At 45.9% G+C, this 17094-nt stretch overlaps 1 protein-coding gene across 1 annotated transcript in view; it reads right to left on the bottom strand.

Moving 5' to 3' along the window:
* Positions 1 to 9920, bottom strand: part of TMEM135 (transmembrane protein 135) — a gene marked incomplete at both ends in the record, with an annotated part of 168932 nt that extends 159012 nt beyond the window's left edge. The window contains one exon of the mRNA XM_080612904.1: positions 9780 to 9920. Within this exon, the coding sequence (XP_080469030.1) occupies positions 9780 to 9920 (141 nt within the window). The remainder of the gene's footprint in view (positions 1 to 9779) is intronic.
* Between the last annotated feature and the right edge of the window lie 7174 nt (positions 9921 to 17094).

Here is a 17094-nt window from a genome sequence, read left to right on the forward strand (position 1 = left end):
AAAGAGAAATATAAAGAGAAAATATTTTCTAGCATTACCTACAGAATTCACACAACTGCATTTAGACTCTCCAATATGAAAACGTAACTATGAAAATCAGCCCACCAGACTGAGGACACCATCAGGCTGCAGAAGAGCATTACTGAAGTCCTTTCTTTTTTTTAATTTAGTATTCATATACAAATTTTCAGCCCTGTAGAAGTAAGAAATCACAATTAATTTATTCTGCCCTAATCATGGAATCAATGTACATGTTTCCAAACCCATCCATGTAGCTTTAGCACAGCTACATAGTCTAATGCAAGACGTAGAGCTAGGCTGTATCTGTGTTCCAGCAGAAAAAGCACACGACACAAAGCCAAGCTTCCCCATAACCAGAGGCACCAGTCAGGCCTGATTATTTCAATCATCTGTCATGTGATGCCTACAAGTACTCCTCATCCAACCACAACAACCTGAGCTTCACCTCCAGTATACTCAGTCTTCACCCACATCCCTGAATCAGGGATTCCAGAAGTGGCATCACACACAAAGGATGGTTCCACTTAATGAACATACTAATTGCCTGACAAATGCACACAGACAGGTTAGGTGGCAGGCTACAAACCACCAACCTTGCACTAACCGCCATTGTGTGTATGTCATTTTTCCTCTCCCTCGTTCATCAAACTTCTATTTCCTAAGTTTGCACTTAGCATACGCCTTTAAGAACACTACCCCTCCATCAAACTTCGGTGAAATTAGCCAACAAATTAGCCAACACATACAGCACTGATTGCTAGGAACTGGACAAAAAAAAAAAAAAAAAAAAAAAAAAAAAACCACACTATCATCTCTCTCTCATACCTTCACAATATCCAACTAAAATCACAGACTCACAGAAGGGTTTGGGTAGGAAGGGACCCTAAAGTTCATCCAGTTCCAGCACCTTGCTGCGGGCAGGGTCACCTTCCACCACACCAGGCTGCCCAAAGCCCCGTCCAACCTGGCCTTGAACATAGCCAGGGATGGGGCAGTCACAGCTCTGGGCACTCTCTTGCCAGCGCCTCACCACACGCACAGGGAAGAATTTATTATCTAATCTAAAACTCCCCTTTTCTGGTTTAAAGCCATTTCCCCCTTGTCCTATCACTACATGCCTTTGTACAAAGCCCCTCTCCAGATTTCCTGTAGCCCCTTCAGGCACTGAGAGCTGCTCTAGGGTCTCCTCAGAGCCTTCTCTTCTCCAGGCTGAAAAAGCCCAGCTCTCCCAGCCTGTCTCTGGAGCACAGGTGCTTCAGCCCTCACAGCATCTTTGTGGCATTCTCTGGACTCACTCCAACAGGTCCATGTCCTCCTTATGTTAGGAGACAAAACACTTAAAGCTCACCACAATAAAATTTTATTAAACAAAAAAAACCATAAAATAAATAACTAAATAAAAAGAAAGGAAAGGGAAAAACAAAGCTATAGAAGCATTCAGACACCTGGCCAGATCTCCAGGAAGGCAGAGTTCAGTGACATTTACAAGGGTGACTATCTGGCACATTTAGGCACCTTTAAAATGCATATTTAGAGACAATAACACTGTGTAGATGGTTTATATAATACATACTCTGCAAGTCATTAAAAAGCCAAGGAACATTTTATAACTTCAGTTTTGATAACTTAAGTTCCATTTGCATACTAAAAGTGAAGTCAATTCCCAGTATTTAAACCAGTTAAGAAAATGCTTCAGATAACTTGGCAGCAGGCAAAACTACAGACTGATGTCAGATTTCTTTCATAATTATATTCAATAATTTATATGTTCTTTTATAACCATTTGCAATTTTATATTAATTTTACAAGAACATTATTCCATTGCTTTATAAAAACCATTTTCATGCCCTTTGGAGTAACCGAATCTCAAAATGCCCTCAGGAAACACCTGGGTTATGAAAGACACTTGTTCAAGTCAGCAATTTGTTTCTCCTGCCTCCTCCTAAACATCCAGATGCATTGTTCCTCAATTAGTTGGTCCTTCCCTTATTTCACAGATTATGAAATCTGGCTTCCACACTTTTTAATTTCATAAATCAGTTCCTGCAATGCTGTGAGGAAGAGCTCGTGCCTCCTCCTGCTCTCTGACTTCCTCAATCCCTTGTGAAATGTTACATGAGGATCACTGTTAGGGGGTTGGGTTGTCTTGGTTTCGCTTTTTAGGTTTTCCATATCAGGCATCCAACTAAAAAAACAGAAATGAAGGCTGAGGTTCTTAATGACTTCTTTGCCTCGGTCTTCACTGGCAAAGTCTCTGACCGCACCACCCAAGTCTTGGAAGGCGAACGCAGGGACTGTGAGAATGAAGACCCGAGGCCCACTGTAGGAGAGGATCTGGTTAGAGACCATCTTAAAAACCTAAATGTACACAAGTCCATGGGACCTGACGACATCCATCCGCGGGTCCTGAAGGAGCTGGCGAATGAAGTTGCTAAGCCACTGGCCATCATATTTGAAAAATCATGGCAGTCAGGTGAAGTTCCCAACGACTGGAAAAAGGGAAATATAACCCCCATTTTCAAGAAGGGGAAAATGGATGACCCGGGGAATTACAGACCAGTCAGTGTCACCTCTCTGCCTGGCAAACCCTTGGAGCACATTCTCCTGGAAGGCATGCTAAGGCACATGAAAAACAAGGAGGTGGTTGGTGACAGCCAGCACGGCTTCACTAAGGGGAAATCCTGCCTGACCAATTTGGTGGCCTTCTATGATGGGGCTACGGAACTGATGGACAGGGGCAGAGCAGTTGACATCATCTACCTGGATTTGTGCAAAGCGTTCGACACTGTCCCACATGACATCCTTGTCTCTAAATTGGAGAGACATCAATTTGATGGGTGGACCACTCGGTGGATAAAGAACTGGCTGGATGGCCACACGCAAGGAGTTGTGGTCAATGGCTCGATGTCCGGCTGGAGACCAGTAATGAGTGGTGTCCCTCAGGGATCGGTGTTGGGACCGGTCTTGTTCAACATCTTGAACATCGGTGACATGGACAGTGGGATTGAGTGCGCCCTCAGCAAGTTTGCCGATGACACCAAGCTGTGTGGTTCGGTTGATACGCCGGAGGGAAGGGATGCCATCCAGAGGGACCTCGACACGCTTGTGAGGTGGGCTGATGCCAACCTGATGAAGTTTAACCATGCCAAGTGCAAGGTCCTACATCTGGGTCAGAGCAATCCCAGGCACAGCTACAGGTTGGGCAGAGAAGAGATTCAGAGCAGCCCTGCAGAGAAGGACTTGGGGGTATTGGTCGATGAGAAAATGAACATTGAGCCGGCTTCAGTGTGCGCTCGCAGCCCTGAAAGCCAACTGTATCCTGGGCTGCATCAAGAGGAGCGTGACCAGCAGGTCCAAGGAGGTGATCCTGCCCCTCTACTCTGCTCTCGGGAGACCTCACTTGGAGTATTGTGTGCAGTTCTGGTGTCCTCAACAGAAAAAGGACATGGAACTGTTGGAACAAGTCCAGAGGAGGCCACGAGGATGATCAGGGGACTGGAGCACCTCCCATATGGAGACAGGCTGAGAAAGTTGGGGCTGTTCAGCCTGGAGAAGAGAAGGCTGCGTGGAGACCTCAGAGCAGCCTTCCAGTATCTGAAGGGGGGCTATAGAGATGCTGGGGAGGGACTCTTCATCAGCAACTGTTGGGGCTGTTCAGCCTGGAGAAGAGAAGGCTGCGTGGAGACCTCAGAGCAGCCTTCCAGTATCTGAAGGGGGGCTATAGAGATGCTGAGGAGGGACTCTTCATCAGCAACTGTAGCAACAGGACAAGGGGTAACGGGTTCAAACTTAAACAGGGGAAGTTTAGATTGGATATAAGGAAGAAATTCTTTACTGTAAGGGTGGTGAGGCACTGGAATGGGTTGCCAGGGAGGCTGAGAATGCTCCATCCTTGGTGGTGTTCAAGGCCAGGCTGGATGAGGCCTTGGGTGGCATGGTTTAGTGTGGGGTGTCCCTGCCCATGGCAGGGGGGTTGGAACTGGATGATCTTAAGGTCCTTTCCAACCTTAACTATTCTATGATTCTATAATTCTATGAAATGAACGGTACTCAGGCACTCTTTGAATGACACCTAAATTACCTTTAATCTTGGCATTACTCTCATTCCATGATGACTTACCTTCACCACTTGTTTCCCTTGTATTTACATTAGTAGAATGTTATTTTTCATTCCCTTTGAAATGCCTACTCAGTATCATTAGGTAGGTGAAACAATGGCACAGGTTGCCCAGAGAAGCTGTGGCTGCCCCATCCCTGGCACTGTTCAAGGCCAGGCTGGATGGGGTTGGAGCAACCTGGTCTAGTGGAAATTGTCCCTGCCCATGGCAGGGGTTGGAACTGGATGAGCTTTAAGGTCCCTTCCAGCCCAAACCATTCAGTAATTCTATGATTTTCCCCCTATCCCAAAATTCTTGCACTCAACAGAAGAACAAACTCAACGGAACAGACTTATGTCTCCCTTCTGAACAGTCACCTTAACAATTTGTGCTGGTTCCCAGTATTTGTAGTGTCTTTATACCAAGATCTTTGCACTGTCAGTCAAAGCTTGGCTTTTCCTGATTTCTTCCTGTGTTGCAGGCTCCAGGTTACTCCTTGCATCTTTGAGAATAAATTCTTCAGTCTATCTGAACTCATTAACTCCCCCTTTTAAAACTCTCAGCGTCTCAGCAAAAAGCTATTTTTGTTTACTTTCAATTTATGAAAGAATTTTACTGGTCTGGACCAAAAGCCACCTGAACAGAGCAGAATGACCATAGCCTGGAATGAAAATGTCACAGCCTGGTTCTTACTTTAGGAACGCTTAAGCTGATTTTAGTCATATTTAACCCAGCTTTCAGAAGAACCTAAAGGCAAGAACACACTGACCTACATGTCATTCATAACACAGCACAGAGATAGAGGACACTAGACAGTACTTAAGACAATCACATATCCCAATTCAATGCAATCACACACCACCATCACCACAACTTCAGGTACAAAGTCCTGACAGAAGGGAGTTTCTTGACAGCCTATCCCAGAGATCCAAGCTGGCATACAGAAGCATATTCAAGGGTAACACTAAGATCCTTTCTGGTCTCTCCACCCTACTTCCAAATACACAACGGTTTGCAGCACAAACAAAAACCACATTTTCATATACCCAGCACTTCTGGACTATTTGGCCCATAAAGCCTTCTCACATCAAAAGTGAGTTCCCAGCATTTGTAGTGTCCAAAGTGGGACCAAAATGAATATGAAAAGGGTATAAGAAGAAACTAAGTGAAAGAAATCAGTAAAATATAGCAAGCCCCAAGGATCACAAAAACATGTGCTGGAACAGCAGGCTCAGGTTAGGCTCATTCTGCTAAAAAATTGGCTGAACTACGCCCCAGTGCAGAGGACACGTGGAACAGACCCACTGGCATCCCTGGCATCCATGCTTCCTTAGGCCTGTTCTTCTATGCCAGCAGATTCATCTCGAAGAGAGGCATCTGGAGGCAGAGCCAGGAGTAAAATAACCATCAGTGTGACCCAGGACGGGGCCAGTGCTCACACTGTTCCATGGCTGTTGGTGAAGAGGGAAAGGCCTCGAGAGAAGGGCAGGACAGAAGTTGTGCTGCAGAGGCAGGGAGTGAGCCTGGCTTTTAAATTAGGTAAAAAAAACAGATGATCATATTAAAAGAAAGAAAAGGTGAATGACACGAATGGTTCTTGTCATCCCATGGGCAACAAGGTAGAAGAATTACCTTCACTGCAAATAGATGATTTTACCTTACTTAGACTAAGAGGAAATGTTACCACCAGATCCAAATACCTCTGATAGACTACAAAGACTTCATACTAATGAATAAGTGTATTCACCTACTGCAAAACATGCATCATCATCAAAAAAGTGCCTAAAACCTGCAAACCCTCAGGAAACAGAAGATCTTGCTCTAACATCTGGTGAATGGCAGATCTGCTGTGTGAAATTAACAAATCCTGTGAAACAGAAGCCAAGACAACTCAAAGCCACTATTCCAGTCTCTCCTTTCCCTTTCCCCAGCTTCATGCAGTTTCCCCATGAAATCATTCTTATTCTCACCTCTGTGAATATCTGTAAGTCTAAATTCAACTTTGAAAACACAAGATTACACCTCCACATTTTCTTTAGCTTCGGCTGATCTAAAGAAGTATAGATAGAACAAAGTACAACAAACTGATATCCTTTGAAAACTCAATAAAGTTTCCTTAAGATAGTATGGCAGGCAGTTTGGGAGAAGTGGGATTATAAGGTTTATGGGAGATGATCTGCGGGTTGTTTTGGGGGCAGAGGTGTTAAGCAATTTTTAACTTTGGGGTTTGTTTCAATTTGTTAAGTGGGTCTCAAAGCCTTCCACATTGGGACACTCGGTTTGTGTAACACGAACAGTCTCAATCATGAAACAGGCATTCCTTTTGGCTGCTCTGCACAAGGAAGGATAATTCAATTTAGATATAAAACCTACTTTTGCTAAAGCAATCAGTTTGTACTGGAGCAAAAGTAAAGACAGTGGCAGTATAATATCTGAAGATTATATTTTTTTCTAACTAAAAAAAATAATCAAGCACAGCTATTAAAAAACCCACATTACAGCACTACTTCAAAGATTTTTTTACAGCCATTTACTGAAAACAGGTATTTTACTCACTAAATACTAGCACCACTTAATTTGGCTCCATCATTCTCACACTTACTGAAGAGTAGCAAAATGTTTAAGAGATGTGGAGTGTAGCTATTAGGAGCCTGGACTCTGGATTGTAACTGTTCCTAGCCACGTTCTCTCCCAGATGACCTCTAGTAATTTATTCTCACCTATTTTCTCTCATTCATTTCCACGCAAGCTTCTGTGAAAGGAAACTCTTTCATCTACTTTCCTTAGTTATTAGCTTGTGGCAACAGGAGGAAAAACAAGCAGAAGAGATTTTACAGGCCTGACATAGAAAAATGAAGTGCAATTTTCTGTTGCTGAGCTCTACAAAGGACTAGGACTAAGTAGTACAAGAAATATCCTGAACATACACTGATGTAACTATATAGATAATTTAAGTTCATCCCCTCACATGAATCTCATAATAAAGGACTGAACATTTGTGCTGTCAAACTGTGATATTTCTTTTACAAATACAAGGCTTTCAAGCACAGCTTTAAGTCCAGCAAAGAATTAATTTAGTGATGACTCTCTTAATTCAGGGCTGTTCTTTCCCTGCCAAGTTACTTAATGTGCAAGGCTTGGGCTTCCTCCTTTGCAGTCCCCGCTGCACCCTTTCGCTCTTTACACTGGCCCTGGTGCTCGTCAAACCCTGCTTAATAAATCAATTCCATTCATTAATGCAGCTGAAAATTACTCCGGGAAGGGGCAAGGTAGTAATTTCTTCTGGCTTAGTGAATGAATCGATCCTGCTCAAGGACAGATGAGGTCCAATACGCAGAGAAGGGAGCACAGTTACATGTCTGGAGGCAAAGGAAGGCAAGTGCTTCCCCCTCTTTACATGGCAGCAAGATTTTTAGAGCATCTCAGCTTTAGATTACTCTGCTAAAACAAGCTAAACACTGTCAACAAAAATATAGGAAAACTTTCAATCTGCAAAGAAGGTAGTGTAAAAACTGATGCAGACCTTTTGCAGTACAGCATGGCATTGGTCGAGAAGGTTTCCACCCCATCCTGGATTTGTGACAACATGCAACTGTTTATGGGGCCACAACATAAGACAGATCAGGAAAACACACTGGATTTTTAGGTTTGTTTTTTTTTCCTCCAAGAAATAAAAAGAGGAAGCTTTCCCTCTAACCCCTCACTGCACAACTGAGTTAACTGTAACATGCCTATGAGCAGGAATCTCTACCAGGCCTGGATGCTGGAGAACTTTGATCTAATTACAGAGCTGTTTAAACTGCTTCATCTTTAGTCAGACCTGACAGATCACCACTAGACCTCTCATGGCTCATTTGAGGCCCATTCTCTGCTGGTACAAGTATTCATGCTCCCACACAGCAAATTGGATCAGAAGACAGACACAAAGAAAATATTACCAGGGAGGGGGAAGTAAGAGAAGGCACCTTCTTCTCTGTATTAGTTTCCTGATCCAGCTCACCATATGCTCATACAAACAGCTGCCCCTTCTGCTTGTGTCAATTCAGAGTGAAAACGTTCACTGTCAGACATGACAACTCTGCTACCAGTTAACTTTCTTAATCATGCAATTGGATGTCATAATTTTCACTCAAAGAACACTTCAATGGGAGCTTAAACTATGTCAGGACTGTTGCAGTCCCACTTCTTCCCTCTCTTTATTGCATAGCTCGATAGATTTGTTGTTCCAGCACTGGTACAGAGTTGAAAGTACAGGCTCAAAAGTACAGACTTAATGACTTGTTTTTCCTTCTGTAGGACTTAGCCTGGGGCCAGCTCAGCAGCCAGCTCACTACTCAATCCTCTAAGCACCACTACAGGAGAAACATGAAGGTGGGGACAGAAGGAAGCGCTCACCTGCAGCAATTCCAGCTCAGATGAGCTTTCAGGATATGTTTAGAGATGGATGAAAACAGATCCCGCCTCCTCTGCCTACACCCTCACTTGCTGAAAGCTGCAACTGAGGTGACATAACCAAGACTAATTGCATGTTCAAGCTAAGATACCTCACCCGTAGGATACTCTTTTAATACTTAGACTCTTTTAGCCTTAATGCATTTGTTTAGCCTTGCTTCTTTATACAGTGGAATCATCTTGATCCTAAGGCACTGATTACCAAGGTGCCCCCAACAGCAATATAGATGTGCATTACACCTGCTACTGCCAAAATACTGCCTCCCAGGCAAATACTAACTCTTTATTTAGGCACCATAGGGGCTGGAAAATGATAGAAACACAATGCTCAGGCTGTGCCCATGCCCTTCTACCCCATCTTCAGCCCTCTGACAGCACGCTGTGTCACCAGCCCCCATCATCCCCTATGCCTTTCTTCTCTCCTCCTAGGCCTAGATTTAACACATTACCCCTCTCTTCAAGCATCAGGCTCTCCCCTCCAACCATTATGCTCTCCAGCTCTCAAACCAAGCTCTCCCCCACCCCACTCCTCCCCAGCACCAGACTTCCCCCAAAATACTCTGTTTGCTCTTCTGCCCCCTTGCTCCAAGGCCAGGCTGCCCCTTGACATCCATCCTGCCCTCCCTCTTCCAACATACCCTTTTCCCCCCACCCCAGACCAGCCTCCCTCCTTCGATATGCCTCATTGCCCCTTCAGTCCAGACTCCCCCCACTTGTATATCCCTGTGCTCTCCCCAAGCACCCCTCATGCCCTTCCACATCACCTCAGACCAGGTTCCCTCCTTATACCCTTGCACACAGGCCAGACTCCCACCACGCTTATATTCCTTAGGCCTAACCCAAACACCCCTCATGCCTTCCCGCCCCCCCCCCCCCCCCTCAGGCCAGGTTCGCTCTATATACCCTATACCCTTCCCCAACAGGCCAGGCTCTCCCCACTCTGCCATCCCTTGTGCCCTCCCCAGACACCCTCACGGCCTTTCCCCTCACCTCAGGCCATACTCCCCCATAACCCTTGTACCCTTCCCTCCCAGGCCAAGCTCCCCCGTTCTGATATCCCCTGAGCCCGAACACCCCTCACGGCCTTCCCCTCTCCTTGTGCCCTCCCACAGGCCACCCCCCCTCCACCACCCTCCTCACGCCCGCGCCCCCTCAGGCCAGTCCCTCCCCTCCCGGGCCGGTGTCCCGAGTGTCGCGCCGCGCACCCACCAGGTACAACGTGCCGTAGATGCGGAGGGACTCCGCCAGCGCGCTGCGGCTGACATGCACCGCGGCAACGGCGCAGCGCGGGTGCCAGGTGTGCCCGATCTCGTAGCAGTTGTGGGGGATGGACTTGCTCAGCGCCGCCATCTTTGCCGCCGCCTCAGCAGCGGGGAGGTCGCGCGGGGCGCTGCCGGGGTTACTCGCGGGCAGACGAGCTCGATTCCCCCCCCCTCCCTTCCCTTCCCCTTCCCTTCCCGCGCGGCTCGCGTGAGGCCCGCAGCCAATCCGCGCCCGCCGCGGGGCGGGGAGCGCGCGCGGGAGGGGTGGCGCGAGACGGCGTGCGTCGCGTCCCGTCCCGTTCCCCCCCCCGCCGTTCTGTTCCCCCCGCCGCCGGCTCTTCCCGTTCACACACACACACACCCCCCCGGTGCCTGCGGGAGGGGGGAGAAGCGGAGGAGAGGACGGTGTTCTGCCTTGGGAATGATGGATACAGGGAATCCTCATCGGGGACTGCAGAGATAGGACAAGGGGTGATGGGTTCAAGCTGAAACAGGGGAAGTTCAGGTTAGATAGAAGGAGGAAGTTCTTTACTGTGAGGATGGTGAGGCACTGGAATGGGTTGCCCAGGGAGGTTGTGAGTGCTCCATCCCTGGCAGTGTTCAAGGCCAGGTTGGACAGAGCCTTGGGTGACATGGTTTAGTGTGAGGTGTCCCTGCCTATAGCTGGGGGGTTGGAACTGGATGATCTTAAGGTCCTTTGCAACACAAACCATTCTATTTATCCAAGCCCATAACAGCAGTGACAGCAGGCACCGGGTTCCGCTTGGAATTCTGATTATTTTGGGACAAATTGGGCTGCCTGGGTCAGGAGCTGGGCTTTTCACTCGGGTCTTTGTTAAGTGACGGTTTGTGAACGCTCTGTCCTGATGGAGCGAGTACAGCGTGTACCTCCCGCGCGGCGGGTCAGGCCAGGAGAGGTTATTTCCAGACCTCCGTGGCGGGTCCATCCCAAGACAAGTAGGAAGGAGCATCAGCAAACTAACCTGCAGTCAAACACAGGCTTGGAACACATCCACAGCAGGGAAATTCCTCCCCCTTACATCCTGCCTCGAAATTCTCCTGCAGAGTTTTGCTCTTCGAGACAATCTGTACCACTTCCAACAAGACAGAGCAAATTTGGTGTTAATTTTGCAAAATTGACAGCATACCTGCATTTCAGATCTAGCATTTATTATAATTTGTTATATCTTATCCATTCTAGATGGATAAATTGAATGGTTCACAGAACTTGGAGCCATGGAGAAGCTAGCTGCAGCCTCCCAGCAAATCGGCACTAGGAGTCTTTTGGCCTAAATTGTTCAATTATCCTATTTCAGTCAAATGTGCCTGACCGACCAGACAGCCCTCTGCTAGGTAGAGCTCTTGTCTATGACAGTCTGTATTTAACATCTAGTAGAATAACTGGAGATAACTTTAAATTCACCTTTAGATTCATGCTCCATCCCTGGCAGTGCTCAAGGCCAGGTTGGATGGGGCTTGGAGCATCCTGCTCTAGTGTGAGGAGTCCCTGCACATGGCAGGGGGGTGGAACTTTAAGGTCCCTTCCAACCCAAACCATTCTATGATGATTTAAAGCTGAGGTACAGCTCCCCTGCAACTGCGTGGCTGACAAAGGGAGTGAATATCTCTACGTGCTGACCCTTGTAGGGAAGCAGTGTTGGCACGATAACCTGCTGCAGTGTTGTCTGGACTTTGGCTCGGACTCCGTGCCTTGCTTGCTGTTTTTCTATTACTGTTTAAGAACTGCTTGTGGGCAGAAAAGGCATTTATTGCCTCAGATATCGATTCTGGCTCCATTGCTTGCGTGTTTTGGCTTTGATACTACTCTGGGCTTAGGGCTTGCTTGCTGCTTTGTATTTGCGGGCATGTACAATGCTCATAATTGCACAAGCTGATCATTTCTCTTCTGACATACGTTTTGGCAGACAGTTCTAATTCTGGAGGATTTTCCCTGCTCTGGCTAAGGGAAAGTGGTAAAAAAGGACCCAACAAGGTACCTTGTCCCCTTGTGCAGCAACCTTCAATAGTTCTCTGCTTAGATCTGGAGGCTTTTGCATCTCTCCTGTTGGGTCTGCTGAGGAAGGCTCCAGGTGCACTAATAAAGAAGGTGGCACAGCCCTGACCTTGCTCCAGACCCTTTTCCATGGTGTTGCACTATTCTGTTCTGGGAAGAAGCCCTAGGGGTAAAGCAGCATGGGAATACCACTGATATAGCCCAATTGGCATTGGTGCCAGCCCAGCCTACTCTGTCCTGGGAGAAACTTACCTTTGTTTGGAACTGGGACAAAATAGTCTTGGGAAAGCATGAAGGACATGAATGAACAAAGCATTGAGGACCTTTACTGTTAGTGAAGTCCTCATAAGTACCTGGGGGTTTCGGGAGCGCTCTTTGTTGCATGAACAAGGTTCTATATTGGGAATAGCAGGCGGTGTCTATAACGTTGCTTAAGCAAACACAGAGATGAACCCCGTGGCGCAAAGCCAGGTGACGTGGCACACGCTGTTCAGAGCTCGCCTGGTAATATCCAGGTGCCTTAGAGGGAATTAGTCAGAATAATCCCAAATACAAAGCCAGGGAGTGAGCTAATTGCTGAGCAGCGTGAGTGGTGAGGGAGCTGAGAGTGCTCCGCTTGCTCCCTCCTCCTTATTAATGCAGCAGTATCAGATACACCACGGTCTCTGAACAGAAGTTCAGGCTGCCAAAAACAGCAGGTAAACCTGTGAGCCTCGCTAGACCAGGACAACTGGGATAGCCTTGTCTCCATGCCTTGTGCCACAGAAGGGTGTAGGCAATGTGGCAGCATCTCACTTCATATAGACTGCCTGCTCCAGTTCACAAGTACTGAGTTAACAAAACACAGCTCTCAGCACAAGTCCAGGGCCAGGCACAGTCTTTAGCAAAGACACATTAGCTGATGGACAGCAGTGATCCTCCAGTTCGTCTACACTGACGATAACTGGTTATGTCAGGGAGTCAGATAGCTTGGGTAGCGATTGCTGAATGAAGAAACACAGTGCCTGCCTTTCCAGGTTTTGGTGGGTCTCACAGGCTGAGAACATTCTCTGCTGAGATCTTCAGCGTCTGCTAAATCTGATGTCTGCAAGTAAATCACATCTGTCAACCCATGAGCAGAGCTGGAGGTGTGAAGATCTCTTGCCTTTGCAGTGAGCAAGTATCTGTGTTACGAGGCGATCTAGCTGGGAATCAAGGCAGAGCGTTCAACTATTTGGAACAAAGTCTGCAGAAAGAAAGAAAATGAAGAAAAAATGCAGAGAGGGAAGTTGGAGGCTTTGCCTTCCAAATGCATTGGGATCTGGGAAATCTTCCTTCTAAACAGTTTTAAGTATCAGAACAATCTGGAAACATTTTAACTTGGAAGAAATGTAATGCTTTGCCCTCTCCATTCCTTCATGCTGCTTTCCAGCTTGTGTGCTTTTTTTTGCCATGTATTTGTTTTCTCCCTTGGGACAGGTGATCCAGCTTTTCCCTGCTACTTTTGGTGCCTGAACTTCACTTCTAGAAGTAGCTTCTCTTTTCCGATAGGAACTGCTCATTCCAGCTGATGGGGTATTTTACATTCCCTTATTTCCCTTCCTTTCCCATTCTTACACTTTGTTTTTGTCCTCCAGCTTGTTCTCCTGACATCTCTGTGATTGTCTCATGCTTCCGTCATGAAGTCTGTGTAATCCAGACTGAAAAATACTCTGCTGCTAAAAAAGCTAGGAATTAAATTCATACTTCTGCTCAGGCAGTGGAGGCAATGTGTACTCAACAGGCATCTGCTTCCTTCAGTGAACTGCACTGGAACTTGGAGATGTTGCTCCAATCTCCATTTCTTCTCAAAATCCAGGATAAATCGAAGGTACAGTATATAATTAGGCTTGTAGGAATGGATTGTAACATGTATCTCTACTAAATGAAATGGCTGCATTGAATGGGAGTGAATGGCCGTTAATTGAGCTGGGTTTACTTTCCTCCAAGGAAAGAAGTAGCCTTTAAAAACTACTTTTCACCCTTGTCTCCAAAGCTACTTGCACTTGAAACTTAACCCATTTTGCATTATTTGAAGAGGGATTCTCCTCTGGCTTACAGCCATGAGTGCCGCTTGTTCATGTTTTAGTGGGGAATAATCTCAAAATACCCTTGGGTTTGCTGATATTTCAAGGTGAAGGAATCTGGAAGTTTTCCCATTTTCCAGATGTACTCATTTCCAAAATAAATATGGGATGGGCTGTGGGATAATACCCTGCGAACATTTTAATACACACAATAATATCCTCCAGTTTATACACATCTGGATTTTTTCCAGACATAAATGTCACAGTCTTCCTTACAGAGGATCACATCAAGGAAGCACAATCATAAGGTTCTCCATGCTGATTCCTCAGGCCAAACCAGGAGATGACATACTGAGCCCATATTCATGCTACTGGCACGAGTAGAATTGTGCCTCAACTGTATTTAGCCTGTGGTGCTTCCGTTTCTGGAGACAGTGATTTCTTCTTTCTAATTCAGGTGACAGAATTGGTCATTAAAGGCTAAATTAAGACATTGGGTTCTCTACAGAAGGACTGAGAATCAGTGCACATGAACATCATCCCAAGAGCAGCCCAGAACAGCAACTGTGATCCTGCTGCTGCTTTCATGCTCTCCAGAAAAGTGCTTTCTGTAGTTCTGGAAAGAGTGCAAGACCACATCTTGCATCATCCAGGTACCTCAGTGTATTCCTGTGCTTGAAGGTCCCTTACCCAGAATAAAGGCCAGTTCCCTACCTACTGAAATCACTGCAACCCACCTTCAGGTGGAATAACATCTTTCCTGGTAGAAGAGTTGTAAGCTATCCAAAGATATGTTTGCCCGTGTTCTGCAGTCACAGTGCTGTGACTGGACCTCGTGTCCTTACCTGCCATCCTCCTGTCTCAATGTTTATGGAATTCAGCACTCAGAGAAGACTTATCCCACATAGCTTCCACATCCTTCATTTCTGGCTACCAGGTGGGGGCAGCAGCCTTCAAACCTGCAGATGATGTTCACCTTTCCGTGACTTTGGGTGGGAAGCATGAGAGCAGGCTGGGCACACATGTTGCTGTACACACGGGGCTCTGAGGCAGCCTTACATGGGTCTCCACTCCTGAAGAGGTCTAAGAACTGAAGCAGAACTCTGGACCCCTATTGTCTATGCCACCTGATTGCTAATTCACTCTCTGGTTCTTTTCTGGGGCCTTTGGAATGAGATCTGAGCTCAATATGCTATGGAGAGGTCTGGCTCTCAGTGGGGCAGATACCAGCCGGTCATTACTGTTTGCCCACAGGAGCAGCAGTTGGGGGTGGCTATTCTTCAGCAGTGTTGATGCAAAGGGTCTTTCAGAAAATAGGAGAGAAAAAGGAGTCAGGAAGGAACAATGAAATCCTGAAGTAAAAAAATGTTTGTTTGTTCCTCCTCATCACCCGTTTCCATCTTATTTGAGGTCATTATGGCAGCATTTACTGCATTTTTCCAAAGTCATGAACAGCTTCATGGACTTGAGAAAAGACACAGAAGGAGCCATTTTTTGTGTGTTTGAAGTTTCTGGCATACTTGAAGTTTCTGTAATAAAACTGTCAGCCTAAGTGTTGGGCTGCTAAGGCCCCACATAGAAATGCAGTTATTCTAAAGCCACCAAACACCCAACAGCTCCTTTGAAAAGTCATGATAGTTTCTAAGAACTCAGCACTTTCGAAAAGCTTTTCAATTTGATCTTTTTCCAGAGGAATAATGACCAGTACATTTCAGCTGCTTAGTTTTCCAATGCTCATGTTGAAATAGCCTCAGGACTCTGATCACTCCTGCTGCCAGCGCTTGGACGTCACAGCAGTAGAATTCAACAGCCTAAGTGGCGGCTCCTGAATCGCTGCCTCTTGCAGGTTTGCATTTTCAAGCAAACTGGCAGTGATTTTAGGTTATCCTGCAGTTCTGGGTTGATAAACTATGTTGTCTTTCATCAGGACTGTGGATGTCCAAAGCTGTGAGCAGGATAGATAGCTTGGAGGAGGCTCTTTGAGTCAAGCTGCTCCCTTGGCCTTTATATTCAGCTCAGCCACACTTTGCTCCAAGGTTGAAAGTGCTTCAAATTGCAAATGAAACACAACACACCTATGATCACTTAGCTTTTGAAATACTGGATTTAGGTGGGCAGATGTAGCTTTAGGCATCCACTTTTGGACCTCCTGTCAAAAATCAAGGAGGTATAAAACTCAGTTGTGGATTTGGTGGGACTTCAAAGATAGTAACAGCAAGTTCTGGGTTTGGTTTCTCTCTGCTGGACCCTGCTTGGAATGTGCATGAAAAAGAATCAAGGAAATAAGTTGCAGTAAATTAGTTAAAGCTCTCAAAAGAACTGTTCTTAAACATAGAAGCATTCAGAGAACAAAACCTCCTTTTCAGCACCCCTGGCTCATTCCTCGGGGCCATTTCTTACATCTCTGCTAAATCAGTTGAGAAAGTCACTAAAGCGTAGCAAGGCTGCAGTGTCCCTAGGAAAAAAAAAGCACCAAAGAACCTTGAGAAAACTCTGACTAGCACAGAAAGCAAGAACAAATGTTTTATATATGTGGTATTGTTAAAACTCTCAAGTGGCATAAATATAATAAACAATAGTGAAGAATGGGATATTTCTGTTTGTTTCCCCACGCTGGAGATGACCTAACCTACCTCAGGCATGGTTCCACTTTGGGACTTGTGAGTTATTTGATCGGTCCAAACTTGTGAAAATAAACACTATTATTCTACTGTTCTACAGCATGCATTCCTTTGTTCTCTGTAAATAGACCGAGAACCAGCAAATGAAAATAAATTATCATAAAATACAAATCAAAGTAAAAACTGCCGATAAACCAAAACCAACACATGGAAAAAAGCCCGTAATGAACACAGAAACAATGCAATGGTATACTCATCACTGAGTGCAGCTCTGCACACTCCAGATGACTTTGTTAGCGTTTTATGGTTGAGTTCTGATCTCATTTACAGACATCTCCTGCAGAGACTTCCTTCATACTAACTCTGGCGTGACCAAGAGAGAAATCTGACATCTTGAGGTCAGTATTTCCAGAGAACCCGGTGGGAGCTGGATGTTCGGATCTCGTTGGATTTCAGTGCAGGTTGGACACCTGACTTTGTGTCTCTAAAGAAATCCCCTCCATAAAGTACTAGGTTATTTCCTTGGCTTTCTCAATATTCTCTTCCAGAGAATAGTTTCCAATGTTTTGTCTAGTCGTAAGT

This window comes from Psittacula echo (assembly GCF_963264785.1).
Source record: "Psittacula echo genome assembly, chromosome: 3".
Lineage (NCBI taxonomy): Eukaryota > Metazoa > Chordata > Aves > Psittaciformes > Psittacidae > Psittacula > Psittacula echo.